The 15361-nt window shown below is 36.1% G+C and overlaps 1 protein-coding gene across 4 annotated transcripts in view; it reads right to left on the minus strand.

Moving 5' to 3' along the window:
- Window positions 1-1250: 1250 nt before the first annotated feature.
- CPEB3 (cytoplasmic polyadenylation element binding protein 3) overlaps window positions 1251-15361 on the minus strand; it is a 68429-nt gene continuing 54318 nt past the window's right edge. For all 4 annotated transcript variants that reach the window (XM_062496211.1, XM_062496215.1, XM_062496213.1 and 1 more), the window contains 4 exons: window positions 8969-9087; window positions 7549-7663; window positions 4683-4864; window positions 1251-1832 (listed from right to left, as the gene is read on the minus strand). In XM_062496211.1, coding sequence (XP_062352195.1) covers window positions 1605-1832; window positions 4683-4864; window positions 7549-7663; window positions 8969-9087 — 644 coding nt within the window. In that variant the 3' untranslated portion in view covers window positions 1251-1604. The remainder of the gene's footprint in view (window positions 1833-4682; window positions 4865-7548; window positions 7664-8968; window positions 9088-15361) is intronic.

Here is a 15361-nt window from a genome sequence, read left to right on the forward strand (position 1 = left end):
TTCATGCTAAAAAAATGTCCACTGTGTTAGCAGGTCTTAATTGTATTCAAGCTTCACAGGATACATCCAGGGATTAGAGAGATAACGCCACATCCACAGAGCAGACATCTCATGTTAATTTTATATGCAGACATTTCTTTAGCACCACTTTGTTTCCAACCTTTCTTAAATGTGCCTAGGTTATTAGTTTGACAGACTATCTAATTGGTAGTGTATGCACGCCAGCATGAGCTCTTTGGTTTTCTGGACAAGGTCTGCAGCTACGTAAATGATGCAAGCATTAGGAGAGAGATTGTAACTAAGAGCTCATTTCTGTTTATGTACCTGTCAAAAATGTGTAATGTCAGATATAGAGGCTTTAACAGTTAAGTTTGATCACAGTACTAGACATAATCACTTTACTATATAAAATAAATTGCACGATATATAACAGAGCACCGCAAAGTACTTCATCTACCATCCACAATTTTTTTTTTAAGAATATCCTACAGCTAGTTTTTATATTTGTTGTAATATAGGTCATTCTGTAATGGGCTGATCCTAATTTCAGAAGCATTACATTTACTGAGGCATGCCTTCCTCCAGTCAGTAATCAATTTTTTTGTTACTGAGCATTTTGTAGCCTACGTAGATTCATAATTTGTGCATTGTGGGCAGGTTTTATATTAGACATATATAAAATTTATTGCATGCAGCAACCTGATTAAGTAAACATGCAGTCAAAAAATATTGACCTTCCTTGGAAGCTTTTCTGTATGCTATACTGATCTCCTTTCAGCAGCCATCACTATTTTAATCACATATTCATTTTTAATTGATACCCTAGCCTGAATAGAGTATTATGGTATTAGTAATACCATTTTAATAGCAGCAAAAGCTATTGCAGCATACATTTACATAACACTAAAAGACCTAACAGAACAAAACAAAAAAAAAACCAAACCAACAAAACAGAACAAACAAACAAACAAAAAAAAACACTCAGCAAAACAAAAGAAAAAAGTCTGATCCAGCTTATGAGGTATCATCCTTACAAGTCAAAATCGAGAGCAACTAAAGGCTTATTTTTCTTTAAGGGTTATTACTATTCTAAATGACCCAAACTAATGATTGCTGAATATCTGTTTAAGTTTTTGCTACATCTGCCACCTACTTGTGAATATTACCTTTGGTAAGTCATCTGCTAGGGGCAAGTCTAAATTTCTGAAAATAAGTGCATGCTCCAGTTTAAAAATAAAAATAATTATAATTACAATAAAAAAATCTTCATCACATACACATCAGCCCAGTGAAGACTGATGAGAATGGCAGTCTACATAATGTCACTAGTGACAAGTCTTGTGTAGGAAATTAAGGTACCAAGCAGATGTTTGTGTGAATCAAAGTGCAAAATCAGTACAGTTACACTCTGCCGGTTTGTATTATACTGGACACTGAGTTCAGTAATGTGACTGTAAATAATAATAATAGTAATAAAAAGACCCATCTCTTCATTAAAGTCGAGGACGAATGCACAGATTTCCAGAACACTAAGCCCTGAGGCAGCGCTCTCCTTCCACTCAATTTTATTTACTCCAGTACTTCTTGCTGGGCGTGGCCGGGGTTCAGCTCCAGCGGAACGGGACGTGGCGGGGCCGGTCACCTCCCTCCTTTACCAGTGGTTTGTGGAACTCCCGCCCAGCACGGGAGTGTATGCTGGCCCAGCAGTATTCACAGTAATACTGCAAACAGGTAACATTGGCACAAAAGAATGGAGCAAATTTTCCACCACAGCGAGTGCCCTGGCATTCATCACACATCTGATCATCCAGCACATATGGCTTCACTTCCACCTGCACCAAGGACAAGAAAACAACTGTAAGAATGTTTCATAGTTTTGCTAAGCATGAACACAAACCCCAAAGTTTTAATTCACGCTGGCTCTAGTGAAGGGTTTCAACTGATGCAGGATTAAGCCAAGAGGATGGTAGTTAAATTTTCATACCCTGCACTTTAGCTGTCAGAAAATCTCAAGAACGAAGGGCGTGCTTTCGTAACTATTTGATATTCCTTGGGAAATTTGGGTATGGGAAAATACTAAAATGGAAGTACAGCAAAAATCTCCAAGGATTTTTCCACTAAGAAAACCCCAGGAATCTGAACAGAGTTGTTACAGGGGCAGGCGATGAGAGCAGCATTTGGGAAGAAAACTTTGAATGAACAAAATTATATTTCTAAACTTCAGAGATCTGGTGAGCTTCAGAGGTTTTTTCCACAGAAGATTTTTTTTGTCCCTTCGGTTTTTTTTGTGTTTTTTTTTTTTTTTTGTGATCTGCAAAATATAGGACCAGACTAACATAAATGCACTTGTATTAAATACTTTCCATTTTGTTGGCAAAAATCACTATCTAAAGATGTTTAGCTCTTGAGGTGCAATAAAATTTCACTGTAGTTCCAACGAGGGCCTTGCCATCAATTACCAATAGTCTGGAGAGCTGCTGACTTTTGTTATACACTCAGTAAATAACTTGGGGCTGGTATGCCTTTTGTTTTTAAAGAACTTGTACCAAACACAGCAGGACTGATGCATGATTAAGCACTTGCAACAATGCTATTACAGACGTTGAATATGTTCCTATGAATTGTGCCTACACATTTAAATTGAGTGTTCATTCATTCCAGGGAAATCATGAGTTCATGCATGTCTAATTTTTGTGGCCCTCTGATGCTATTTATAAAGTGGTTTAAGTACAGTCAACTGCAGAAGGAAAGAGAAAAATTTGAAGTATACATTTATTATAAATAATTTTGCTCTAACTGTACAAGTGCCAGTCTGGCACAATTTGTATATGGTATATCTATTAACAATACTTAAAAACATAAAGATTTGAAGAAACATAGAATGGGATGTTAAGCTGAGAGACCAGAAACATTCTACAAAAAAGCTTTATGCTGAATTTACTTGAGCTTACCCTGATCACACTTCAACAAATTTTACTCCTTTGAAATAAAGCCTATATAGTGAGTTATATTTCTTACCTAAGGAACAGCTAGGGCTGCCAATCTATTTTTTTAATTACACCCTGCTACTAGTATTGCATGGAACAAGTCTGAGTAACTGCCATTTTGCATATCAGATGCCATATCACTAAAATTAGAAGCATCATGTAAAAAAAACCAGCACTGTCTCAAATGAAATTGGAAGAAAGCAGGTCCAATGTCCAGCACAGCTCTAGATCCCCAGCTACTCAGATTTCCCAAACATGAACTGTGAAGGTCTCAAATAGAGTCTCTTTCTGTCTCATCTTTTCTTGCATTGGCTACTAGTGAAATAACTTTAAGGATGCTTGCATATTACAGTTCAGGGATTTCAATCTATTAGATTTAAAAATTATGATTTAAGGATTCATTAAGAAAACTTCATACTTCTTCAAACTCACACACAAATCTATTTAAAAATCAGATAAAAGATAATTAAATAAACTTAAATTATCAGTCCACCATGTGAAAAAAGAAGAGGATGAAGAAAAAAAATTACTAGCTAGTGACCTTCTGTGGCTTTAGAAAGTACCCTCTAGCAAGCATGGCTGATATATAAATCTCAAAGGTTTCAACGTGTGATTAAGATTCCAAAAGTAATCTCCATCTCTCTGCAAGATTTTTCAGAAACTAATAGACAAGAAATGATTAGGAACAGCCTTCTCTCAGTTAATGTAATATGGTATAAAGCACCATACATAAATTGTTTGAGGACTTATAATTCCATGACTTCCTCAAAACTGACAAAAAGTACAATTCAGATTTGTAAAGACAAAATCAAAATAGTTTGAACTTTGCAGCTGTGTGGCTTTATATGCATGCTGCATATAATAGACACACCCAATACCTGTTAAACTGACTTCTGAAGAAATCATTTACATTGGATTAAGGAAAGACAAGCCATCCCTATCAGAAAAACACAGCAGCAGTGCATGCTGTGTGTCCTTCTGAATCATACTAAATGAAGAGGCTTCAAAAACAAGGGTGGTGTTTGTATGTGTAATCAAGAGGTGAAGACAGAAGGTCAAAAGGAAAAAAAATAATTTTGGAAAGTAAGTAATGCTTTCTTTTAATATGTTCAAGTCAAATTTCAGTGAATACTGTAACTTCATTGCATATTTGAAAAGCCCTTTAGGGATTTCATATGGACTGAACAAAATCTCATTTCCCCTCTTTCTGCCTATCAAGCACCTTTTTTGGCACTTGGTTTTAGTTAAATAATTCTGAAGACTTCTGAGGTCAGTATCACCGATTTTACTTAAAATAAACCTATGCTTTAGGGACCTCAACTCTAGACCTACACTACTGACAGAAAATGGCCAATTAATAGCAGAACTATCAGAAGTTACAGAAGTATTCACTAAACTAAAAGCCACTGATGCACAACGAGCAAACATCTAGAGGAGGAGAAAGAAGCGTGGGAAATGCTATGGACAAGCAAGCTTACAATCAACTAACTTCTGGGTTTACCACTAAACAGTTGTTTAAGATGTCTAAAGTATTTTTTTCACTCTGTTTTAGATGCTTAAATAAGCTTTTAAAAATTGACAAATGTCATCTGAAGAACGGAACTTAGAGTGTTCTCTAACACAATGCTAATAAAGATTTTTTAAATACCTGTAGAGTTTGGTAACAACCATTTGGCTCCATGCTATTTTACTCACCCGTTTATCAATGTCATTGTGTTGGAGCTGGACAAAGCGAGCACTGATGGCAGCAATGTAGCTCTGCTGGTTGGAGAAAGCCACTCTGCCAGCACCTTTTGGGTACTTCAGCTCTGGGTCTGTATCAATGCCAGCATAGCAGACACCTCCATACAAACGGTCCATAATCATTGCCAATTCAACTGCAAGAAGTCAATTGTTAAATATAATAGATTTAACATAAATAAAGGTGTTGCATTTGGATTGTTGCCTTTAAAAAGCACCATTTGCCATCTCAAATGTCTTACAAAGTCTAAAATTGCAAACTGAAACACAGATTGAATCAACCTTACATGAATTGTAGTAAATATAATGGCAAAATTCAGAATCTGTAAAAAGTTGATGTGGCTGAAGTGTGAAAAAAAAATGCAGGGTTATGCTGTTAAAGTAGATATCAGGTGAATAAGAATCTACAATATTGCATATTAAAACTCTGATACTTGGTAGGCTTTTTAATGCTAGTTTACATGCAAGATCACTTAGGGATATTCCTGTTTTTAGAATCTGATCTGTTGTCCTGAGTCGTAAGGTTCAAAAGATATCCAAGATGTGCTTCACATTTGAAACAAAAATCTGGTGAAACATCTGAAGTTCCTGCAGCTAAAGCAAGCCTACATTTTAGGTGCAATTTAAATTAGTATTTTGGTAGAATATTATCTTGCTTGTGGATCTTTCAAAATGGTTTGTTGCTTTTTATGGTTTTATGCTTTTTATTAACAATAACTCTAAAGCATTTATAAATATCATTAATAAAATCAGACAGGTTGAGTGCTTGGCTGAGGATACATACAGGAGGGAAGTTAAGGGAAAGAACTGAAGGAAGTAGTAAAGAGGCTGAAGAAAGGGAAGAGCCATGTAAATTGTGCAAGGTTGTACAGCCACTGAGCTGAGCTCTCTGTAAAACCTCATAGGCCAACAAATCTGTCAGATGGACAGTGCAAGAACTGAGATCTGTACAGGCTCTGCCAAGTCAGCCATTTTCTAGTGCTAACATGTGAAAACACTTTCTGTAGCAAGTTACCATTTAACTATCCAAAATAAAATTAGAACCCATAAATACTAAATACTTAAATTCTCACAGTTCTCACAAAATTCTCATTAGTAAATTGAATAGGTGTATGTGTTTGTATAAATCTGTGTACAGGGAAGACTATATGCTAATTTGTCCATTTACAACAAGCAAACACATGTCTGACTCATTCTACCAAACCAGTAATATTTTTGTTCCAAAGAGTAAGGAAAAACTACCAGCATAACATAGTGATTAATAGATTCTTTTGCTTTCTAATGATTTGCAATCATCACTTGGGTAGTGATCTTAAAAAGTGACAGTATAGCATAAACATCACAAACACAATTCCAGTAATAGTTCCACTAAGTTACTCTTGCCAGTAGAGAAATAATATATAGGATTCCAGGAAGTAAACCAGGCAGTGTTCAAATATCTTAGGAAAAACTTCTGTATCTGATCTTTAGAGCTACAAACAAAAAGAAATGAGAACTGTTTGTCTGCTATGGAGAATGCACCTTTCTAAAGGCATCAGTTTCCAAATGTAATGCATTTCAAATGATCTATGACAGCCAAATGGCATACAGTTTTATAAAGGCTATCATTAGGAATGAGCTAATGTTTAATTGTTACTATTTACATAATTACCACCTTACAATTGGGCCTTATTTTAAGATGGGGAGGAAAGTGAAAGCTGCCAAGAGACCTGGAATAAGAGAAATTTTACTGTCAGCAACAGCTGGGGGACATTGGTACAGCTTCCCAAAATATTAAATATTAGGCAAAAGATAAAGCAAGGAGCTGAAGTTTCAGCAGTCTGGAAAGTGACTGCTGAAGGAAACTGAAGGCTACAAGGAAAGTCTCTCTTACAGACAGTGACTGAGACCTGTCTACTACAGTTTCCCAGGATCAGGATTAGGGTTAGGGTTGAGAGGATGAGAAAGATAAACCATGCAGCTGCCTTGGAGTGAGGATGGAAAGGGACTATAAACACAAGTGAGGGCTGCCAGAAGATCTGTCTAGGAGAAATGTTTAAAATTGCTTCATGACTTTGTCATTGGCTCACCAAAAATGTCAGGATTAGAAGAAAGAAATGAGGGTTGAGCTATAATTGGGAGCAGTGCTCACATGAGGCTTTCAGAACAACATGAGGACTGAGCTGGGATAAATCTTTCCTCTGGCCAAAAGCTAGGGAGTCTTGTCTATGGCTCTGCAAATAAAAGTGAAGAGCTAAGGGTGAAGAAAAAAATAATTGAGGGAAAGAAGCTACATTAGGACTAAGTCTGGAAAATGGTCTTCCATGTGAGGCCACCAAGAGACCTGAGTTAGGAGAAATTTTTCTTTGGACAATAGCTGAGAAGCCATGTCCATAGCTCCACGGAAGAATTAAAGTAAGCGCTGAATAAAAGGGAAACAGAAATCATAGAGCTGAGGCTGGAATTGGTTTGGAAAGGGTCTGGGAGAAGGGTTTGGCCTTGTCTTCTAGTCAAAGGGAAGGGAAACTTGTCTGCACCTCAGCAGACAAATCAGGGTTTGGATTAAGATGGTCTACATTGCAAAAAATCAGCCAAGTTCTAGGATATTATGCAAAGCTGGGGAAAACCTTCTACTGGCAATCCTAATTAGTAACCTATTTAAAAGGTAAAAAATGGTCGCTGTTTGTAGTTTGAAAACAGGCAGACACTCCTTGTCTTAGAAAGGAAGCTGTAATCTTTGGAAAACACAGTGTCCATTTTCTGATCTTTTACAGATGCTATTTAACTTTCCTCATATTTTCTACTTAATCTGCTAGATGTCCTACATTTTCCTTCTACTCACCAGCTCGGAGAGGCCGTGGAACTCCTCCAACAAAGATTGTTTTTCTTGGATCCAAAGGCTGAGACCCATCCATCACAAAGTCACTGTCACTTAGGTTCCAAGGTCGAATTTGCACCTGTATTAAGGATCATTTTTAGCAGAGGAACTTGGCCACTTAATTAAAATTAAGAAAAACCTTCCAAATCTTCCTATAACTAAAAAAAAAAAAAAAGGAACTTTTCAAAAGCAGTAAGTTGGTTTTATAAGAGCCAAGGCAATTTGAGAATGTACCTTATCTAAGTATCTGAAAGAAGAGGGATAACTCATTTATCACCTCTAGAGGCCAGGCTTGAGTTAAATCTCCTCATCACAAACTCCTATGCTCATTAATTCCCTGCCCCTAATCACCTCCATGGGAAGAAACCTGTGAAAGGACTTTCAGAACATTTTACCATGTATGTGCAATTGCTGTTGTACTTTGAGATTCTGGCTTTCCTGAAATGACATACAGTGATCCACAAATTTAAAAGCACTGATACAAGCTGATATGAGCCCTGTACTTGGATACAAAAGGAATTTGTATAGTATGTGAATGTCTATTTCTATTGAACAGCAAGCAACACAGCTGAGAAGAAATCTTTAGAGCACACAGAAAAAAAAAACTGCTCAGAAGTTATTTAGATAAAGCTGTTCATCAATCCATTTTTTTGATCCTAGGAATCACACAAGCCCACTCCCTGTGCTGCAGTCCTGGGTTGTTCATTCATCTCTGCAAGATTTATAATAGTACTTTTAAAAAGCAGCACATTTTAAATCATATTTGTCTGCAGTTTTCATCTCATTTGTGTATCTCCATGGACACAAAGAAAGACCAGCATTAGAGAACATTAGAGGTGTGAACAATAAAAACAGACTACTGTATGTCTTCTATTCTGCTATAGCTGTCTGCAGTAGTTGATTTTACCCCATTTTTCCATAAGGCAAATGAGGCCTAAATTATAAATTGATTAGCTATTGAATCAATAAAAATAATAATTAGAAAACCTAATTAAAATACAGGGGATATTTGATGTTATCTAGATCTTAATTTGGCAGGGTTAAATTTCTTCATTTCATCAGATAAGACTTTCTTTTCTCTCAAATCAAATAGAATAAAAATTACCACTCCATTGTTTTACAACTAACACTGTAAAAGGATGTGCACTCCTGAAGCATACCAGGAGTACCAAATAAAAAAGTTAATTGAACATGGCATTTATCAGAAAAAAGGAAATGTTAAAACCATGCACGCTGATACAGAAAGTCAATTCAATGTAACAGCAAGGTCAGAAACAGGAAATGACAAGTAATTGCTAAGTATTTTTAATTTATTTATTAACTGAAAAGAGCAACAGCAAATGGGTTAGCAGCCAGCAGAAATGTCATGGGATAAGCTGCTTACTGGTTTATCCTTGATTGTGGGACTTGACACACACAGGTAAAGTTTTCCATCTTCTTCCAGACAGGCATCTATCAGAGCTTGTACAGAGCTTTCTTCCTGGAACAGCAGAAAGGCGTAACCTATAGGATAAGACCCCAAAAAAATAACAGATTAATGTATATAGCATTTTTTTAACAAACAAGCTGGAAGGTGGGTAAGATATACAAATTACAAGTAACTGTTAAGGTTGGTAGTTTGTTTTCATAAATTAAATTCACCGAACATATCCCCTCATTACAGATCCTCACAGTACTGATTTCAGAATAGAGACAAGAGTATTTGCTGCATTTGAGGATGTTTATTTGATAAATTATCGATTCTGTGCAGTGAGAATATAGGCTGGTCAATGAGGGTTTCTATTATCCAGCAACTGTATTGGAGCTATTTATCCATGGTATCTGTTGGTATCAGTGATTAACATCTCACAATGGAGGCACAAAATGTCTACTTAGTATATACAACTAATAAATTCTAAAAGGGAGGGCTAAGAAAATGGAGAGGTAAACAGAAAAATATTCTATGCATACACACTTAAATATGAAAAAAATGTTCACTAAAAACAGCAAGCCCAGTGAAAAAGAACAGAATGCTTTGTGCTTTATTATTAATAGTAAGACCTGCTATTGTTACTAATATTTAAATAAAGCAGTTCAAAAGAAATAAGAAAGTCTACTAAAATTGTTTCTTGTGATTCAGAGATTTGGGACTTTAAATTAGCCAGTTAAATTAAACCTAAGTGTGTGGCACTCAGCGCTCTGCTGAATGCAGCTGCCAAGTAAACTTTCTTGAGTTGTATTTGATGTTGTTAAATCTGCATGAAGAGTTGACCCAAGCAGCCCATGCTTCTGCTCCCTGAGAAGCAGAACTAATAGAACACTCTGCCCTCAGCAAAGCCAGGTAACAACAGGCTGCTGGATCACTGGAGCTGCCTGGTCGAGAGGACTCCCATGGAGCAGGCGCTGCACCTCTGCTCCACAATCACTAGAGCACAGTTTTCTCAATGTGAACATACTGCCTGTGATCTCCGTAATTTGCCACTTGAGTGTTTTCTTTCAGGGGGTTTTTAGGTCATAGTGAGAGGTTACATCTATGGTAGTTGAACACCCTTTACGGGTACAGTAATTGGTATGATCATAATTTCCCCAAATAGTTAAAACTAACCAAACAGATACTTGTTATTTTTCTCTGGCTGCTAGATTAGATGAGTAGTCCAAGTTGGTGAGGTTTCAGTTTTCTAACTTGGGGCTAGTGAGCGCCGTGAAGTTGAGCGAGGTAAAAGCTCCTCACTTCTCTGGACTCCTGTGAATAAACAATTCTCTTGCTGTGGGGTCCACAAGGATCCACCAAAAACACAGAGGCTGTTTACAGAGCAGCCCTGTGCTAAGCTAGAAAAGGAGAGGCTGGACTAGCGTGATATCATGTCCAGCACTACTTCAAAACCTGGTAACTGCACATCTATTCCAATCATTCAAGGACTTCTGGTACTGAAGAATAATGAAGATTACACAAAAATGATAAATAAAGAACAGAACTTCAGATAATAGAGGGATCACAGAAGTTGATATGGCCAAGAAAGATACCTGCCAAAAGTTACAGGTATTTTTATTCATTTTCTCGAAGCACATAGGGATGCAAAAACTTTAAATTCAGAAAAGTGCAGCTTTTCCCCATGAACAACTCTAGGCATTGCTACTAATGAAGACTTACCCTCTTCATCACAATGCCACTGTTCAGAGCTGCATCTACCTGTTCATCCAGGAAAACATGTGCTTTCATGGATGCACTTCATTTGACTGGAACTGTATTACAGAAAATACACTTTGAATTCAGGTTCCAGTGGAAAAAAAAAAAGGGAAAATATCTGTGCCAAAATTGGAATTGAATAATGAATTATCACACACTAGGTACAACTTAGCAGATGCTGGAAGTTGCTTAAAATTCCCCAGCATCATGTGCTTCAGCATATTTTCCTATCTGTGCTTCACAAATATTGTATCATTTTTAAAAGTATCCATTTTTTTCCCCAAAAAGTAAAATATTTGAGAAACCTCAAAATTTTAATACCCTATGTCAGAATTTTGGTAGTACAGTGTGGTAGTAGGTTGCAGTCAAACTTTGGCAGTGCTCCTTTCTTACTTGACCACACACTTTAAAGGTTTGAGGGCTCAAAGGACTGCCCTTGACTCACAGTCCATAAAGTAAAACAGGCAAAATACTTGAGGCCTTAAAAACCAGCAACCTGACTACAGCTGACTATTCTCTATCCACAGATATTTGGATTCTTGCCAGAGCAGAAGCAATCCAGGTCCTCCTCTGCTGTTGGTGCAACACACCACTGCAGTGCTGCAAATAAACACTGCAATTCTCTGGGAAAAGGCAACAATGTATTTTGGTGTAAAAAAAGTCACCACAACTTTTTAAAGGGTACAGCAGAGGGAGGATGAGGAAAAAAATTATTTCCCTAGTTTATGAAGCCAACCTAGGAGACCCTCGACCCTGAGCTCCAAGATTCATTGTTTTATGGAAAGCAGTATAAGAACTAAGCTCCTTTGTACATGTCCTATTCTGACATCTTAACAGTGACACAATTTCCATATGAAAGGGTAATTTAGTCCAGTTGGTCTAATTTCAGTTAACCTTGCTGAGAATAAACTGGAAAATCTGGCATATACACTGTGTCCCACAAACTTGAAACAAGGTTGCCACTTGAAATGCAAGATACACTTGGAACTAAATAAAGTTGTTACAGTTTTGCAAAAGCATTTTTATCAGCCTAAACAGTGGAAAAAAATCCTATTTCAATTAATACCAACCTTGGCTTATCTTCTCTAATGACAGGAACCTTTCTGTATTACTGAAAGCACAGTTTGTAATAAGGCTTCAGTGACCTCTTTCTTCAAAACAACACACTAGATTGAAAGTGTATTAAGCTGCTGATTCTGCCTTTCTAATAAAAGAAAATCTTGATATTCATGCTTTTATGTTGGCAATGTTGGTACAAATTACAGGCAGTCATACTGGAGTTTTAGTTAGCAGTGCATTATGTTTGTATTCTGTCCATCCTTCCTCAGTGTTATTAACTGAAAAGAACTATTCCTATACGTTTATTATGGCAGAAAGTGCATTACATGTATTAGGCATGTGAGAGAAAATAATCTTACTGGCCCTATGGACATCATTCAACTTAGCAAGTCCCAGCTGGTAGAGTTTATGAGAAAAGACCTAAAGCAAAATACTTCTCAAGAGTTAAAGTTTATCCAGCTTCATGCCTGCCACGGCTCACCAGAAAAAGCCTGACTGGATTTCACAGCATTCAAGAAAGGAGCATGTTTAAAAGAGAAAAGTTTTTCTTTTATTCTTCTAAATCTGGTAACACCTTCCTCTTACAGCTCCATGGTAAGGCACAGTTTGGTGGAGTAAAAGGAAATTACTGACTGCACTCACTATTTTGTAACCCATGGAGAGAAGGTAGGAATGAAGTTTGTTATGTTAGAATTTTTATACTCTTAGTGATTAATTGTAAGCATTAAGAGAGTAAAGGTTGTCTGGACAGTCCCCAGTTACTTAGTGGTACAGGAATATTTCAGAAAGGTACTAATGGAGTAACAGCACAGATCTCTCTCACTTGAGATCTGTGGATTGAGTTTAATCAAGAGTTTTTCTTTGGAATTTCAGTTAATTGTGAATTAATTCCATTTTATTATAATAACTGAAAGATACCATTTTATGCTCAACTTGTGAATACTCAAAGTAATTAATAATTTAAGTTCTTGCATTTGAGAACAACAGTAGATAAATTGTTGTTCAAATGAATCAACCATGAGCTGAATCTTCTGGTACAAAGCCAGCATTTTGGCGTGCAAATGTTATATAGCCAACAGGGAAGGATTAACCTATTTCTGGTTCTTAGAATCTGGTCTCTTTTCAAGCAAAGTGAAATACTGTAATGAAGAGCTATAATAAGGTCAAAGAGTATTTGAATATCCATGTCACGTGTCTGCATATTATCTATTTGATTTCATATGTATTTGATCTGAAATCCACACTTCCCAAAATTCATTCCACTTGCAAAATCAGATAGAGGAATAATAATCTAAGGGTCACATGTTTTCAGCTTTATAACACTGAGGCTGGGTGGCAGAATTAAGAGAATGAAGACAAGAATTTTCTCTTTACATTCTGCATAGCAAGTCAGAAGAGCCTTTAAGGCTGTGGGTATCAGTCACATGCACTGATTTCATCTGCTAAAGGGAAGGACCACTTTTGAAACAAGCTGAACTACCTTCGAAGCACATCTTTCATCCATTTAGACAGTGTCTTTTCTGATGTTTTCATAAGCTTCAGGATTACAATAAAATCTAGCATCGACCTCAGATTTCTTATAAAAAGTATTTCAATATATAAATCTACCTCATATTATGTAAAAAAAAAAAGGATGGAGTTAAATGGCTAAGAAAATTAATGTTCTAGTCTCATTTCTTTAGGATTATTTTTAGACAGTTGAGATGGCTGCCTCAAAGAAGATTTAAATAGACAACCTTTTCCATGAAATATATATTTCACTTTCTTTTTTTAACTAGATTTTTAAAAAGAGTTTTAAACTGAATTATGGTTGTATTTACTAGAACTTTTAGAATAAAGTTATTTTAAAAGCCCACAAGAAAGGAACATTTAGAAACATTTGGTGTGAACCAAATTTCTAAATCAGTTAATGTGATGACAAGGGTCATTGCTCAAAGTCACCTTAGTAATCTTATTAGAAGATGCTTTGAACATTAATAAAGCACATTTCTAAATCCAAAGATGAAACTACTATTAAAAATTAAACTTATTTTTGAAAAATAAAAATCCAAGGTGTTAGAAAAGTGCAGACTTTCCTTTCAAAATGGCAGTGACATGACTGCATTTTCAAAAAACTTCAAAGGCTTTAAATACTTAAGAAATCTCAAAATAGAAAAGGCTGTAATCTCACTTAGCTACTGCAGAAGAGTGAAATTATGTATTAGTCAGGGCTGCAAAGATTAATTTCTTTTATTCAGTCTAATTTTATATGGCAGTGTTTGACCCTGTCAGCTGACTCTTTTCTCTAAAAAACAAAGGTGTATAAGAAATAGGAACAGTCTAGAATCTTACAGTGACTCTTCTACTTCTGCACATTTACATTTTTACATGTTTTTCTTGAATACCAGACTAAGCCTGGCTGGTGTGATATGTAGGAAATTCCTCATATGCCACATTACAGACAGGTACTGGGGAAGGGCTTGTTTGATTTTAATTAAAGGATTTAACTCCTTATCCTCAGTTATACTGAAAAATAATTGGATGCTGAATCTTAATAGCAATAAAATGAAGCATACATGTCAAATGGAAGTCAGCAATGGAATGGATCATAGAGAAGAGCTGAATGAAAACTGGAGTTCTGTATCAGTAGCTTCTGTAAAATTAAGTGCATGTCTTCAGAATTCCAGTCATAGCACTAAATAGCCCACATCATGAGAACCAAAAGAACTGAAACCAACACTTAACCCTTACTAATAATGATTTTACCATATCACGAATAAGAGAGAAAACAGAAACCTTCTGTTTTGTCATATATATTATGGCACATTTTTCTCCACATCATCAATTTCAGTGGAAGGGAAAACCAAATCCACCCACAGAACCTCTCATTTCTGGACACGCATTATTTGTGGGACATGGGAGAAGTGCCCCAATGTTTGCTCAGTCCAAAGGACAATACTTCTATAGTGCTGTAGTAAATACATACAGCTAAAGATCTGTAAAGTCTTTTCAGTTCCAAAACATGTCAAGAAGCAGAAAGGATTTTCTAGCCATCATTACTTTACTTTCACCACTTATGGGTAAAAAAAGCCCCAAAAGAACAGTATACATATGCCATCTCAGTTTGTCCTGCAGTCAAAATAAGCCCACCCACCTGTATTAAAAAAAGAAAAGACTGAAATAAATTACTTGGATTTTTTGGTGGTTTTTTAACCAGAAGAATGTTCTACAGGCATACTAAAGCCTCTCTTCAATAGGCATTTTACTTCTACAGTAGTATAAAACATTGCAACAGCAAATTTATAGTGTTGTCTCCTCTTTCAAAGGTCACAGCCATTTTCAACTTCAGACTGCAACATGATCTATAGCAGCTATAAATCAGAATTAAAGGGTATAAAAACATAAAAGAAAGGCTCTAACATACAATTTGATTACTGTAGTTGAGTAGTCACATGAATTTCATATGACAAAGACTAAATATTTGATGAGGTGGAAGCTATCTTTGTGAAGTTTGCTGAATCAGCAGCATGAAAAAAAACAAGCATTCACACTCATAAATATAACAAAACCCAA

Source organism: Cinclus cinclus, chromosome 7, assembly GCF_963662255.1.
Source record: "Cinclus cinclus chromosome 7, bCinCin1.1, whole genome shotgun sequence".
NCBI lineage: Eukaryota > Metazoa > Chordata > Aves > Passeriformes > Cinclidae > Cinclus > Cinclus cinclus.